Raw genomic sequence first — 12,292 nt, 5'->3', positions numbered from 1 at the left:
TTTGGTACCCCACTGCGTTTTCAAAAAAACAATAGCTCGTCACTGTGATGTCGAAAATACATATATCTCGTATGCAAAGTATCCATTGCAAAACATTCGAAATCTGCTATGATGCGAGACTCAAACGTATTGTACGGTTCATGATAAAACCTTCCAAATTCATTTATTTATTAATTCGCAATTTTGCTCGCGAGGAATAAATTTTATAACACAAAAATTATATATTTAAAATCTACAGGCTCTACCGATTCAGAATGTGTATGTTGGTTTCGACTTTTCAACATGGTGAAATGGCCTATTGTGTATAGACTGATCTGTTTATTCATACATAAGTACTAAGCATAGTTTAGCTTGCGTTACACCGCTGACACTGTATCAAAACCTAGAATTATTTTCCATTCGATATGCAGCTGTAGCTATTTCATCTCGACATTTGCTGCAAATTCATTTGAATCATTTTTAAAGAAAATCGACCTCCAACGGTTCTTTAGTCTCTTATTTGGTGATTTGTTGCTTTACCGGGTTTATAGAGTTTTTTTTTGATATATCGAAGAGTAAGTACTGGCCCTATGCAGAAGATTGAGTTTTTGAGAAAACCTTCAACTTGAACACACCTCCAACCCAAAAACTACAAAATATAGAGACACAATTACCGCCGGAGGTGGCTTTTATTCGAAATGATGAAGTTTTTGAAATTCAACTAATTTTTTTTGGATTATTCATCATCAAAATGTAGCAAATAGCCCTATATCTATAAAGTAGCTACAGCTACACATTTAGCAAAAAATGTTTGATCAAAATAACTAAACATCTAACTAAGGCCCGATTATAATGCTCCGGATATAAAATTATACCCGGATATAAAATTTAAAAGTTGGTTTTTTCTCTATCTAGCTATGCAATTATGATCGATTCTTTAATTTTAAGTAAAAAGAATTTTTTTGCCTACTTTCATCTATTTGTTGTCACTACGGTGGTTTTGGTTTTATATCCGGATATAAAAAAAAATTTCAACTTCAACGCATTTTTTGATGAAATATCGATAGAAATTTGTATTTCTTTGTAATATCTTCCCAAATTTTATTGTTTTCGTCACTTTTCTTTGTCGTGAAAGTACCTTTCAACGTTGTTGAACTATTGATTTTATCGAAATAATCAACACAAATTTAGACGTAACTTTCGTCGTCATCCGCGTTTTCATGCGAAATCTTTGCGAATCTACTCGTTTATCGCGCCGTTGTGGCCTTTTGGGTTTGTTTTTTTCCGTATCGCTTCCACTTTCGTTGTCAGAATCAATCACTTTTGCTGCTGAAGCAGCCGCCCTACGTGTTTGGCGAGACATGATCTGTGTGGAACTGACTACTCTAGGGGCTAGGAACAAGTTGTGAGACTCACATAGATTCGCATATATTCAAGCGTTCGTGGCTTTGTTATTGTTGTTGTACACTCACTGCGCTGCGAATGTCTCGTATACACAATCACACGAATTCACAAATATTCGTACGGATTCGTCTCAAGCGCTTGTGTTCTTACCCCCTAGTGACTACTACTGACTGCTATTTGACAGCCGCTAAATGTTTATGTTTGAAACAAAAAACCGTTGTTTTCATTCGAACGCGTAATTTGCGAGGCGCAAAATATGAACAAAGTACTTAATTGATTTCTCCGTTTCAAATCAAATAGGTACTTGAGTTTTTATGCATTTGTTGTAATGAAGTTTTTTTATGAATTCTTGTCTGGTGTAGAAATTATGTCATATTTTTGCGAAACATCACGTTTATTTATCGTTTTGTAATGAAAAAATGATAAAAAAAAGTCGAGTTTTCGCAATTTTTGAAGAATAAAAAAATTTCGGAAAAAGTCAAAAAAAAAAAATCGATAAAATGAATGTTGTTTTTAATACAAATCGTCATTTGGTGCCCAAATTCATTCATTTCTATCGATATTTCATCAAAAAAAAATGCGTTGAAGTTGAAAATTTTTTTATATCCTGGATATAAATTCTATATCCGGATATAAAACCAAAACCACTGTAGTGACAACAAATAGACGAAAGTAAGCAAAGAAAATTGTTCCATTTGGCTTCTTTTTACAACAGTGGAATTTGGTTGGAACTCGGTTGACCGAAGCGCCATCTAAAGAACCGATGGCGAGTTCGTGATGTCTGTATGTTATACTTCAGTATGACGTTTGACAGAACGGAGAGTTTACTTGATTGTATTGTCACTAGCCTTAGATTATCTAGGTGGTGTTTGAGCTCAATATCAGTTGTCAAGTTCAAAGTGAATAGGAGAGTTGTCTTTTTACTTAAAATTAAAAAATCCATCATAATTACATAGCTAGATAGAGAAAAAACCAACTTTTAAATTTTATATCCGGAGCATTATAATCGGGCCTAAGATTCAATACGTTAAGTATTTTTACGCTTAAAAACAATTATTTAAAGAAAATGTTCAAAACTTGATGATCCACTTGCTCCAGAATTAATGTTCGGTCACACTTCGAAAAATCAAATAGTATGAGCAGGATGTCTTGATAATCTGTACAAAATAATATGTATTAGATATACTCACATCAAGTAGGTGTAAATTAAAAATTCATACCTTTCCAAACACTTCAACGTTGCAGTAAAATAGATTGAGTCCGCTGAAATGTATTGGCTCTTGTGATCGAGCAATGATCAAAATCATACTTTTCTGAAGATCCAATGGATATGTGAACCAATCAGAGTGAGTAAGTAGACCAATATTATGAATTTTGTTGGTTGCGATCGTCGCAAATTTGCAGAAAAGAAATGGCCAAAGGAGGCTACCAGTTATGCATACTGTGCACCAAACAATTAGCAAGGCATCGATATTCGACTAGAATAATAAGATAGACACGTAAGATGAAAGACACAACTCAAATCTGATCGAAAGAAGTAAGTAAATAGGAGGACATATACTCACATTTTCTGTATTGAACATGGTCAAAGCTAGAAAAAGCGCACTGCCGGGAAGCAATGAGAATATTACTCCACTATTTATTTCGGCTAAAATACGAAAAACTCTATAATACCCCAAAAAAATTGAATTATAATCAAATTAAGTTTGTGATGCCATTTCAAATGCTCCTTACTCATACACGTTAACGTGAATGTCGATGGCTTTCTTGATTTTTATTTGATGCTGTCGAGAACTTTGGTTTCGGTTCTTGTTCTCATCTTCCTTCAGCGACTTGAATTGCAGCTCAAAATGATCACAAATAGCAATAATGTACACGGCGCATGAAACAAAGTACGCTGTTGCCGATAGTATGACGGTAATGTACACAATAGACATGTTAAATTGAATAAACCACATTAGATACCATCCAAAAATAGACTCTGTACTAAACGGAACCCAAAGGGAAAATGGTAGAAACCATTTTGAAGTGTCATGCTGTCCCTTGTAAATGCAGTAAAAGGGATAGAGAAAAGCGAATGGCCACAGCAATTCGTGAAGTATGAAGTAATACCAAATAATTTGCGTATACTTTCGGCACTTTTGCTCAGCTTCCGAATAGATTGTGTACGATTCATCATCTGGATCTAAATAGAATACAGAAAAGTTTAATTTTTAGCTTTTAAACTCATTTTTGACCAGAGAATTGAATTCTGGAGAATTTCGGTACAGAAATCACTCAATTTTCACTCAACTTATTGTCATAGGGTGCTTATTGTTCCTTATCCTTGATAAAATATTTCAAAATGTTTGTTACTTAATTACCTTCGTTGTCAACTATCTCTTGAAGCTTGAGATGCAAAGCCTTAATTTTCTTAATTTTCATTCCAAGGGTGAAAAACATACCGATCGATTGCATATTACCGCATATGATGAGCAATGGGTCGAAAATCAGCTCAAATCGTGGCCAATGTACGTAAATAAATGCCGCACTTGAAGAGATACTAAATGTAAGCGTGTGCAACAAAATGTAGTAACTGCTTATTGACTTGAAGAATTCGTTGGTTGGGTCGGTCAAACGATACGAATAAATTCCGAGCAAATTCATAATCCATTGATTATATTTTAGCACATGAATTCCAGTCATAGAAAAAATTGTACGTAGATAGACTGATTTTATTTCAGTTATAAAATAGAAAGGCTACACACGATTCAAATTGAGATTTTCAATCAATTCCGAAAAATAAAACCTAGATTGTATCAATTCATTTATAATTTTAAAGCAAATATCTTCTGGCTCCTTATTTCTGACTATTTGTAAATGCCTGTGATTTATTCATTTAACACTTTTCGGCTTTTTCTATAGTCTATAAAGAATAACTAATCCGCAAGTTGTAAATTTCAACTAGACACTGATGTTAACTACTCTGCTTTATGTGCCCTTTTTATTTACTCGTTCATTCACTAACACAGCGATACAATTAAGTGTGCGCTTTAGAAACCCTCTCTAGAAAATTTTAATATTAAAAGCATAACTACATTTAATTGAAGTTAATATGTTTTGTCAGAAAATCCTTCAATAGAAAATGTTACGCTGTTGTTACAAAAGAATTCCTTAGCTATTGGCAGTTATCATTTTCAAACAGTCCAATTAAATTCAAGTAATTTTGTGATAAGTAAGTATATTTTTACATACTGCAAACATTAGCACTACAATTTTCAAAAGTGTAAATTGTCCATATTTTCTAATTCTTTTTATGTCAACTCTTTGCGAACGCGTACTTTCCCATGAATATTCGAAGAAATACAGAAGAAGAACAGTAACGAAATTTTATGTAAAGACATAATGGATTTTCTACTAAAGAAAATAATATAAAATATGGTAATCATGCGGTAAATTATACAATCGTTACATTTCAAGGACTATTTTCTAGTAAAAATCCATTTGCACGTTATGAGGATAGTACATTTTCAGTAATATGTAGATTGGAACGATAAAGCACTCCGCAGTAAATCAATTTTCTAGATAATTGAATTCGACGAATTTCTAATTTTTATAAAACATGTTTTTCTGTGCACAGAATATACAGCACATTTTCCTCTCGCCCCCAAAAAAAGACTTCAACAACAATCAATTTTCATAAATGCACAGTGTGCAGGTGCACTGAACACTTTTCAATGCATCGCATCTCATAAATTATGAATGTGAATGCAATGTGCATAGTGCAGTGCATGGCATCGAACATTTTGGGGTAATTTTACTTCGTCGTAAGGAATGGTGTCAATTAAAAAAGGAAAATATTGCATAAAATGGTTTTTTCAGATTTTCACGTTGCAATAAAATGCAAGCAATTATCACGGAAAAGTGTGTCACTTGAGTATTCGTTCCATAAGGCGTACCGTGTTCAAATGAAATGCCTGATATTCAAATTGTATGTGGGACGTAGGTTAGACTGGTCCAAGAAAAAAAAGTTGTCCACAAAAAAAAGTGCCGTCCAGTTTCGAAAAATATACCTAAAAAAATAGGTTTGGTCCAAAAAAATCATATGGGTACCATATAAAATACCCTGCCAGTTTTTATATCAAAATTTTCATGACAGCGATTTCGGAAGCCAATTCATATCTCAACATTTCGACCTAAATCATTTTTCCAGACAATTTTCGGCAAAAACCAATGATGAGGTTTTGTTTGGCTCGTCAATATCTACAACTCTTACCAAGACATCAACCCTTGAAAAGACATTCTGGGCCAGTTACAGTGTAAAATGACCAAAAAAATGGCAATTTATAGGGATTTTTTGCATTTTTTGCTCCACGAGTCACCCAAGTAGAGGACTTTTGTTTAGTTTTTGACTTTTGTCGTGTAGCTAGAATCTGTACAAAAATTTTGATACTTTACAGATTGCAATTTGGATGAAATTTAGCGACAATTGATCCTGGCATAAATGACACATTTCTGGCCAAAATGGACAAATCACAAACATGAGCTTCGGTTTGACACATAAAAGCATACGATTTCTACCTTTTCTGCCTTTGAACTTCTAGTATGATCCTTTACGAACATTTTAAATACTAACACGACCAAATCGAGTGATCTTTTCACATATTTCTGGCCTCATATTCGATTTCAACTCTAAAAAATCGACTTTTGTCCAAAAAATTCCTGAATATAGGCTTTTCAGGGATGGTGTCTTAGCGCAAAGTTATTTTTTCTCGAAAATGTGAGGAGTTTTCCTAGACAAAACAGGTTTTGTACAGGTTCTAGCTACACGACACAAGTCAAAAACTAAACAAAAGTCCACTACTTGGGTGACTAGTAGAGCAAAAAAATGCAAAAAATCCCTAAAAATTGCCATTTTACTTTTTCGCACGCCCATGTCGTGAGTAAAAGTATTGTAATCACTCCAAAACCTAGGTACCCCGAAAAACCATTTTTCTATCCATTTTCGACACCAAAAAGCACATTAAAAGGGTTATTTTGCTATGTTAATGTGGGTGTGTCGTACCCTGTACGCTGTACACTGTACGCAAAAATTTGTTAGCGCGATTGCTCAAATACCAGAATACGAAATGAAATTCTGCAAGTACCAAACGTTTGTGCTTCATTAGACTTGGAAACCATTAAATTTTCAGCCACCCCAGATGTACCCTAGGATACCTAGCCTATGAAAAACCTTAAAAAAATCGAACTTTTGTTCGGGAGGTACCCAAAATGAGCTTCCAGGTGGATTTTATCACTCCCACCCGATTTATTTCATCAAAATAATAGAGGCCCAGGAACAACCTAGCACCCTCTAACCCACTTTTTTCGTATCAAACCGGTATAATAATTCAAAATTTCTTGCATTTTTTTGTTCTTAATTTTGTTAAAAATCGCGCTTTCGTATGAGAGTTTCAAATCACTCCTTCGCTGTTTGCTCATTCATGTTGTTCTATGGATTGGAAGGGCTGCCATATAAATACAATGTAAAAAAAGACGCGTTACGATTTTGGTCAAGAAAAATGTGGTTATTTTAAATGGTATTTTTTTTGAACTCGTCACATTTTGTTCCAATTTTTCAATTCCAAATCAATATTTTTTTGCATTTTCATTCAATAAAACATTTGAATCAAATTTAAAACGAATTTTGGTTTAGTTTCTGAAAAACTGCTCAAAATCTTCACACAAAAACAATTCATGAAACGAAAAATTACACAGCACATGTTCAATCGAAGAAAAAAATAAAATGTTCTTTGAATTGAACATTAGTAGATGTGCAATGCGATGTGATGTCAGCCTTATAAAAAGCGCACACAGTCACACATTCCATTGACAGCTTCGCCAGTTCGAAATTCGTGTGGGGAAATTCTTATGAATTTCCTAGGCAAAATCTGAATAAAAGCTGAACGCTATGAAAACGGTGCGGAAAAGTTCGTCTTACGGAGGTAAGACTATTTATTTTTGGTCATTTTACACTGTAACTGGCCCAGAATGTCTTTTCAAGGGTTGATGTCTTGGTAAGAGTTGTAGATATTGACGAGCCAAACAAAACCTCATCATTGGTTTTTGCCGAAAATTGTCTGGAAAAATGATTTAGGTCGAAATGTTGAGATATGAATTGGCTTCCGAACTCGCTGTCATAAAAATTTTGATATAAAAACTGGCAGGGTATTTTATATGGTACCCATATGATTTTTTTGGACCAAACCTATTTTTTTAGGTATATTTTTCGAAACTGGACGGCACTTTTTTTTGTGGACAACTTTTTTTCTTGGACCAGTCTAACGTAGGTGCAAACCACTGAAACTGGCCAAGTTAATTGAATCTAAATCTTGTGAATGGACATAAATTATGCTACACAATCAGTGATTATCACTCAGTATCATTCAACCAGGCAATAGGGTTCAAACTTCTTGAACAGGCGACCATGACTGACGTTACGTACAGTTGTTTATTTATTTTAAATAATCATTTTAGGTCAGTTAATCGACTTGCCAGTGGCCTCTCAGTCAATATATTTTGACACGTGCTATGTACAAGTTCGGGTTTGATAACCGCTACATATTCTCAGGACCTAATCAAATCCAGAGAACATATTGGACCGCACATTAGTTAGCTACAGATGATGTTGTCTATCTTTGAACTAAGAAGACTATCTATCTCCCAGTGTAATAAATATAATGAAAAATTCAAAACAAGCGCCTTTTCTAATATTCTAATGATTTACGTTTCAACAAAAATCCCAAATCTTATCTGGAAGTACCTGATTTTCAAGTAAATATTTACATTTCTAATAAATTGAGATAAGACAAGTGTTTGTGCTTCGTTCAAAATGATTTATTTACTCTGTCAAAGCGAAGTGAAAGTTAGGATTCATTATCATCAACTGATTACAAGTGTATGTAAAGCGTTAAAGGTGAACTAAGCTCACAAAAAATGTATCTATCATCAGTTTTCGCAGTAGAAACGTAGAAACGTGTTTTTAAAGAAAATGGAGCACATATCTCTCATTTTCATAGATTTTCGTTGTGTTATCAATTGAGCTTTGAGTTTGACGAGAAGAAAAAAAAACCCGACCAAGTGAGAGACAAAACAAGTTGTGTGAATTCAGAAATAGACGGCGAAAAATCGGAGATGAAACGCGCAAAATCACTTGGTTCCACAATCAAATGTCTCTATTTATAATCACCATGTATCAAGTCTGTTTACATGGAGTGCGACGCGCCGAAAAGAGACTTAAAACAAAAGTCCATCGTACAAATAACACACGTCCACTACACAGGTCGTGCGGGAGACAGAGAGGAGAAGAGAGAGAGGGAGGGAGAGATAGAGAGAGCGACGTCATATCGTATCGGTCGGTAATAGATTTCAAAGTTTATTTTTCGTAACGAAAATTATTAGAAAACAAAAATATACGTACTTTCATGGTCAATTAAATGATATTATTATTTTAAATACACAGCACAAAATGTTGTTATGGCACAAAAATCAATGGACATCCATTTGCGTATAAAGATGTTTTTTTTTTTCTTAAAAACTAAATCAATGTTGGTTTTATGTGAACACTTGACTTTTGTATGGTGTTCGATCGGGCTGACGGCGTCTCAGTTCAATGAAAAACCCTTTCTCTGCATCCATGAGCAATGGTAACGCTTTTAGCTTAAGTGGATCTTGAGTTTTATAGCTTTTATCAACGAAGAACTCAGATATCAAGTAGAAAGCTAGTGTTTTGATTGCCATTAAAGCAAATCGAGATCCGATACAGTTACCTATTTTGTAAAAAAAGAGAGGAAAACTTCATTAGTTATCTGAGAACTTATCTAAAATTGAGTCACATATGACTCTTCTAATGGAAGAAAGATGAAAATTTTATCTCAAAATAAGAGACAAAAATAGCACTTACGTGGACCAATTCCAAAGGGTAAATAGGTGCCCGTTTGAATTGAACCTTTATTCTCGTCATTGAATCGCTCAGGATCGAATTTAATTGGCTTTCGGAAGTATTTGTCATCCATGTGCAGTGCATATGTCGGTACAAAAATGCCATCACCAACTTGAAGTTCAACTTTTTCCTCATTATTTTCTAAGACATATGGACGGTTGCATGTACGCTCCAGAAATGGTACAGGGCACCAACGTCGAAGTGTTTCACAGACAACTTTATCGAGATATTTCATTTTTGAAATCGATTCATATGCCAAAGGTGACCCGTTCAACTCTTCTTTCACACCGTTTATTTCCGCAAAAAGTTTATCTTGAATGTCTGGGTTAAGGCTCAACTCGTGGAACATGAAACATGCCGTTCCGGCTATGGCATTTAGCCCGCCAAGAATGAACACTAAACATTGTGCGACCACGTCGTCGTCGGTCCAGTCTAAGGATTTGAAGTGGAGTTGAAATTTAAATTAGAATTTGGATTGAAATTTGAATCGAAAATTCAAAATTTGAATCTGAAAAGGAGATTTAGGTTGAAAAATGGATCTGAATTTGAAACTTTTGTTTGAAAAATAAACTTAGTATCAGCTTCAATTCGAAATAATGAAGGAAATGGAACATCGACGTTTGAATTATCGACTGTGATTCAAAAAAAAAAGTTTAACAAACTGCAAATCAATCAATTATAACCTACTTTGAACTTTCTCGCTCGATTTGCCCACATTTGATTCGATCGTGGTGGCGAAGCCAACGTCTGTCTTATCATCTCCATCGGCATGTTCCAGCTGTCCGTTTCTAGCTTTAATCAAAAGATCAATCATATCATTTCGAACGATATTATCTTTTTTCCTCTTTTCAATATTTTCTTTCACAATTTTCCGCAGGAAATCCGCATTATCCTCTCCGGTCACCCGAATATCCAGCAGTTGAACAAGTGATGGACAACTGAGCGATGCTAAAAATTTCAAACCGTCAATAAATCGAAATTCACTCATCGAGTAGCTGGCCTTGAAGAAATCGTTATCTAAATCACGCATTGAGTTGATTTCGATGCCAAATGCGGTTGTCGCAATTATATCATTAGCATAACGTGTGAACAGATCACGAGAGTCGAATATTTTGGCAATTTTATCAGTCTCCTTAAGTGTGGCAATAAATTGTTCACTACTTTTAACCATCAACTCGTGCATCATACGCATTCGTGTGCCTGTAAATGCTGGACTCACTGTGCAACGCATTTGTCGCCACTTTGAATTGCGCATCCCGAATAAGGTGTGCGTAAACAGATCATTTTCATTGCCAAATGTGAATCTGTGATTAACAAAATGATCAAAATCGGTGATCATCAGCTGTTTGATCAAATCAGGATCACGTAATAAATAAGAGGGTCGACCGCCGAGATCATAGATTCCGATAAATTTCTGCTCAGGAAAGCGATCGTATAATCGTCGATATGAAATTGCAGCGGGCTCCAAACCGATAACTGATTTATATGTACTGCCCAGTAACGGTACACCACGAACAAATTTCACATTTCGATCACTGAAGTAATACCACGATCGCAACACAAACTGGTAAACAAGACCGAATAACGACGTAAATAAAAACAATAATAGCAAACTGCTATAGCTACCAATTGTGTCGTACATGTTTTTCAAAACAATTGTGTAAACGAAATTCTAAGAAAAGAATTATTTTATCTGGATTTGCTTTGAACACAATTTTCAAACTGTTTTCTCCTAACTCTTTTTCTAACACGTCGAAAATATCGTTGGATTCACTTTCGAAGAAAAGAAAAAGAAATCGTGCGACAATGTTGCTATTTTGTTTTCCGCTCGGCACAAGTGATGTGGCCAAACTGACCTATTCCGCAATTAAATTAGAACTAATATGCCATACGCGCATCAACTCACGAATCCCAAATAGAAAATTAATAGCAAACAGAATAGGATGGTAAATAAAAATTCAGCTGTTGCTACTGGCGATACGCAACTGATACAGTGACATTATCTCGTGTATGCGGTCAGTCGGTCGGGTGTGTATGCGTAATTTTCCGCTTATCCGCCGTTTGTCTCTATCTCTTTTCTTCCGCACCGAAATCATTTGCGCGTCTATTTCGTCATATTATCTGTCGACATAACGCAACGAAACATGGAATTAACCTAAATAGCGATATGATCATCTGTGTGCTTAGTTTTTGAAGATAACCACCGTGTTAGATAGATGACTTGTAAATGTATGGTGGTGATAAGAATGAGTTGGAATTTCAAGAATTTTGCATCATAATTTCCAAAAATGAATTTTAAAGTGTTCATTTTTCTCGGTAAAAAATAAAACTGGAATATGTAGATTAATTGCGACGATGTTATTAACGTCGAATCTAGATCTTGTTATGAAATTTTGCAATTGTTTACTTGAATATTAGCAATGTGTTTAGAATTCGACGGTTTGCTTATGCATTCGACATGCCGTTGCATATATGTGTGTTTACGGCAATAGACATAGACGCCGACAAGAACATTGATATGTGTGGCACCATCATGAGGTGATCTCGTGTCATGGTCAAGTACAACTGCACCGTCACATCGATACGCAGCGCTGTGTTTTCATAGCTGAAACTGTATCGTTTCGTTTCGCTCTGCGCATTTATTTTATTTGTAACATTTAATCCAAATGTGTTATAAATACGATATTATTTCGGTCTGGTTAATATTATATGTTGACAAATCGGGAGAGAGAGAGAGATACCGGTACACGCATATGATACGTGAACGCGAGCTATATCGAAACATACACGTTTCGTTTTGTTGCCATACACTACGCTCTCTCTTGCCATGACGTTTTAATAAAACATATGGTGTGTGCTCCAAGCGACGGTTTGTTGCCGTCCTAGCACTTGTATGTTTTATTGTGTCAATTTTGAAATTGACTCTATTCGCAAATTGAACAAAGAACA

At 34.9% G+C, this 12,292-nt stretch overlaps 2 protein-coding genes across 2 annotated transcripts; both read right to left on the bottom strand.

The window, feature by feature from the left end:
- Nucleotides 1–2,194: 2,194 nt before the first annotated feature.
- LOC129569821 (putative odorant receptor 85d) lies at nucleotides 2,195–3,914 on the bottom strand. The gene is made up of 5 exons (XM_055448997.1): nucleotides 3,747–3,914; nucleotides 3,118–3,568; nucleotides 2,949–3,048; nucleotides 2,604–2,861; nucleotides 2,195–2,540 (listed from the first exon to the last, which is right to left on the bottom strand). The coding sequence occupies exons 1-5, from the start codon at nucleotides 3,838–3,840 to the stop codon at nucleotides 2,484–2,486; spliced, it is 960 nt and encodes a 319-aa protein (XP_055304972.1). The 5' UTR covers nucleotides 3,841–3,914; the 3' UTR covers nucleotides 2,195–2,483.
- Nucleotides 3,915–8,747: 4,833 nt separating this feature from the next.
- Nucleotides 8,748–11,266, bottom strand: LOC129569816 (probable cytochrome P450 9f2). Its single transcript, XM_055448991.1, has 3 exons — nucleotides 10,031–11,266; nucleotides 9,305–9,775; nucleotides 8,748–9,170 (listed from the first exon to the last, which is right to left on the bottom strand). Exons 1-3 carry the CDS (start codon nucleotides 10,983–10,985, stop codon nucleotides 8,956–8,958), a joined length of 1,641 nt encoding a protein of 546 aa, XP_055304966.1. The 5' UTR covers nucleotides 10,986–11,266; the 3' UTR covers nucleotides 8,748–8,955.
- Nucleotides 11,267–12,292: the final 1,026 nt, after the last annotated feature.

Source organism: Sitodiplosis mosellana, unplaced genomic scaffold (genome assembly GCF_009176505.1).
Source record: "Sitodiplosis mosellana isolate CC-2019 unplaced genomic scaffold, AAFC_SMos_1.0 Smas_scaffold_44, whole genome shotgun sequence".
NCBI lineage: Eukaryota > Metazoa > Arthropoda > Insecta > Diptera > Cecidomyiidae > Sitodiplosis > Sitodiplosis mosellana.
The sequence above is the reverse complement of the archived record's forward strand: the minus strand, read 5'-3'. Positions and strand labels throughout refer to the sequence as shown.

Bases quoted from the DNA above. Each gene is read 5' to 3' on its own strand.
- LOC129569816 (XM_055448991.1), bottom strand. From the start codon at position 10,985: ATGTACGACACAATTGGTAGCTATAGCAGTTTGCTATTATTGTTTTTA. The intron at 9,776-10,030 runs GTAGGTTATAAT...TCAAATCCTTAG, and splicing joins ATCGAGCGAGAAAGTTCAAA to ACTGGACCGACGACGACGTG. The intron at 9,171-9,304 runs GTAAGTGCTATT...TTTACAAAATAG, and splicing joins ACCCTTTGGAATTGGTCCAC to GTAACTGTATCGGATCTCGA.
- LOC129569821 (XM_055448997.1), bottom strand. From the start codon at position 3,840: ATGCAATCGATCGGTATGTTTTTCACCCTTGGAATGAAAATTAAGAAA. The intron at 3,049-3,117 runs GTAAGGAGCATT...GGGGTATTATAG, and splicing joins ATTCACGTTAACGTGTATGA to AGTTTTTCGTATTTTAGCCG. The intron at 2,541-2,603 runs GTATGAATTTTT...TATTTTGTACAG, and splicing joins ACGTTGAAGTGTTTGGAAAG to ATTATCAAGACATCCTGCTC.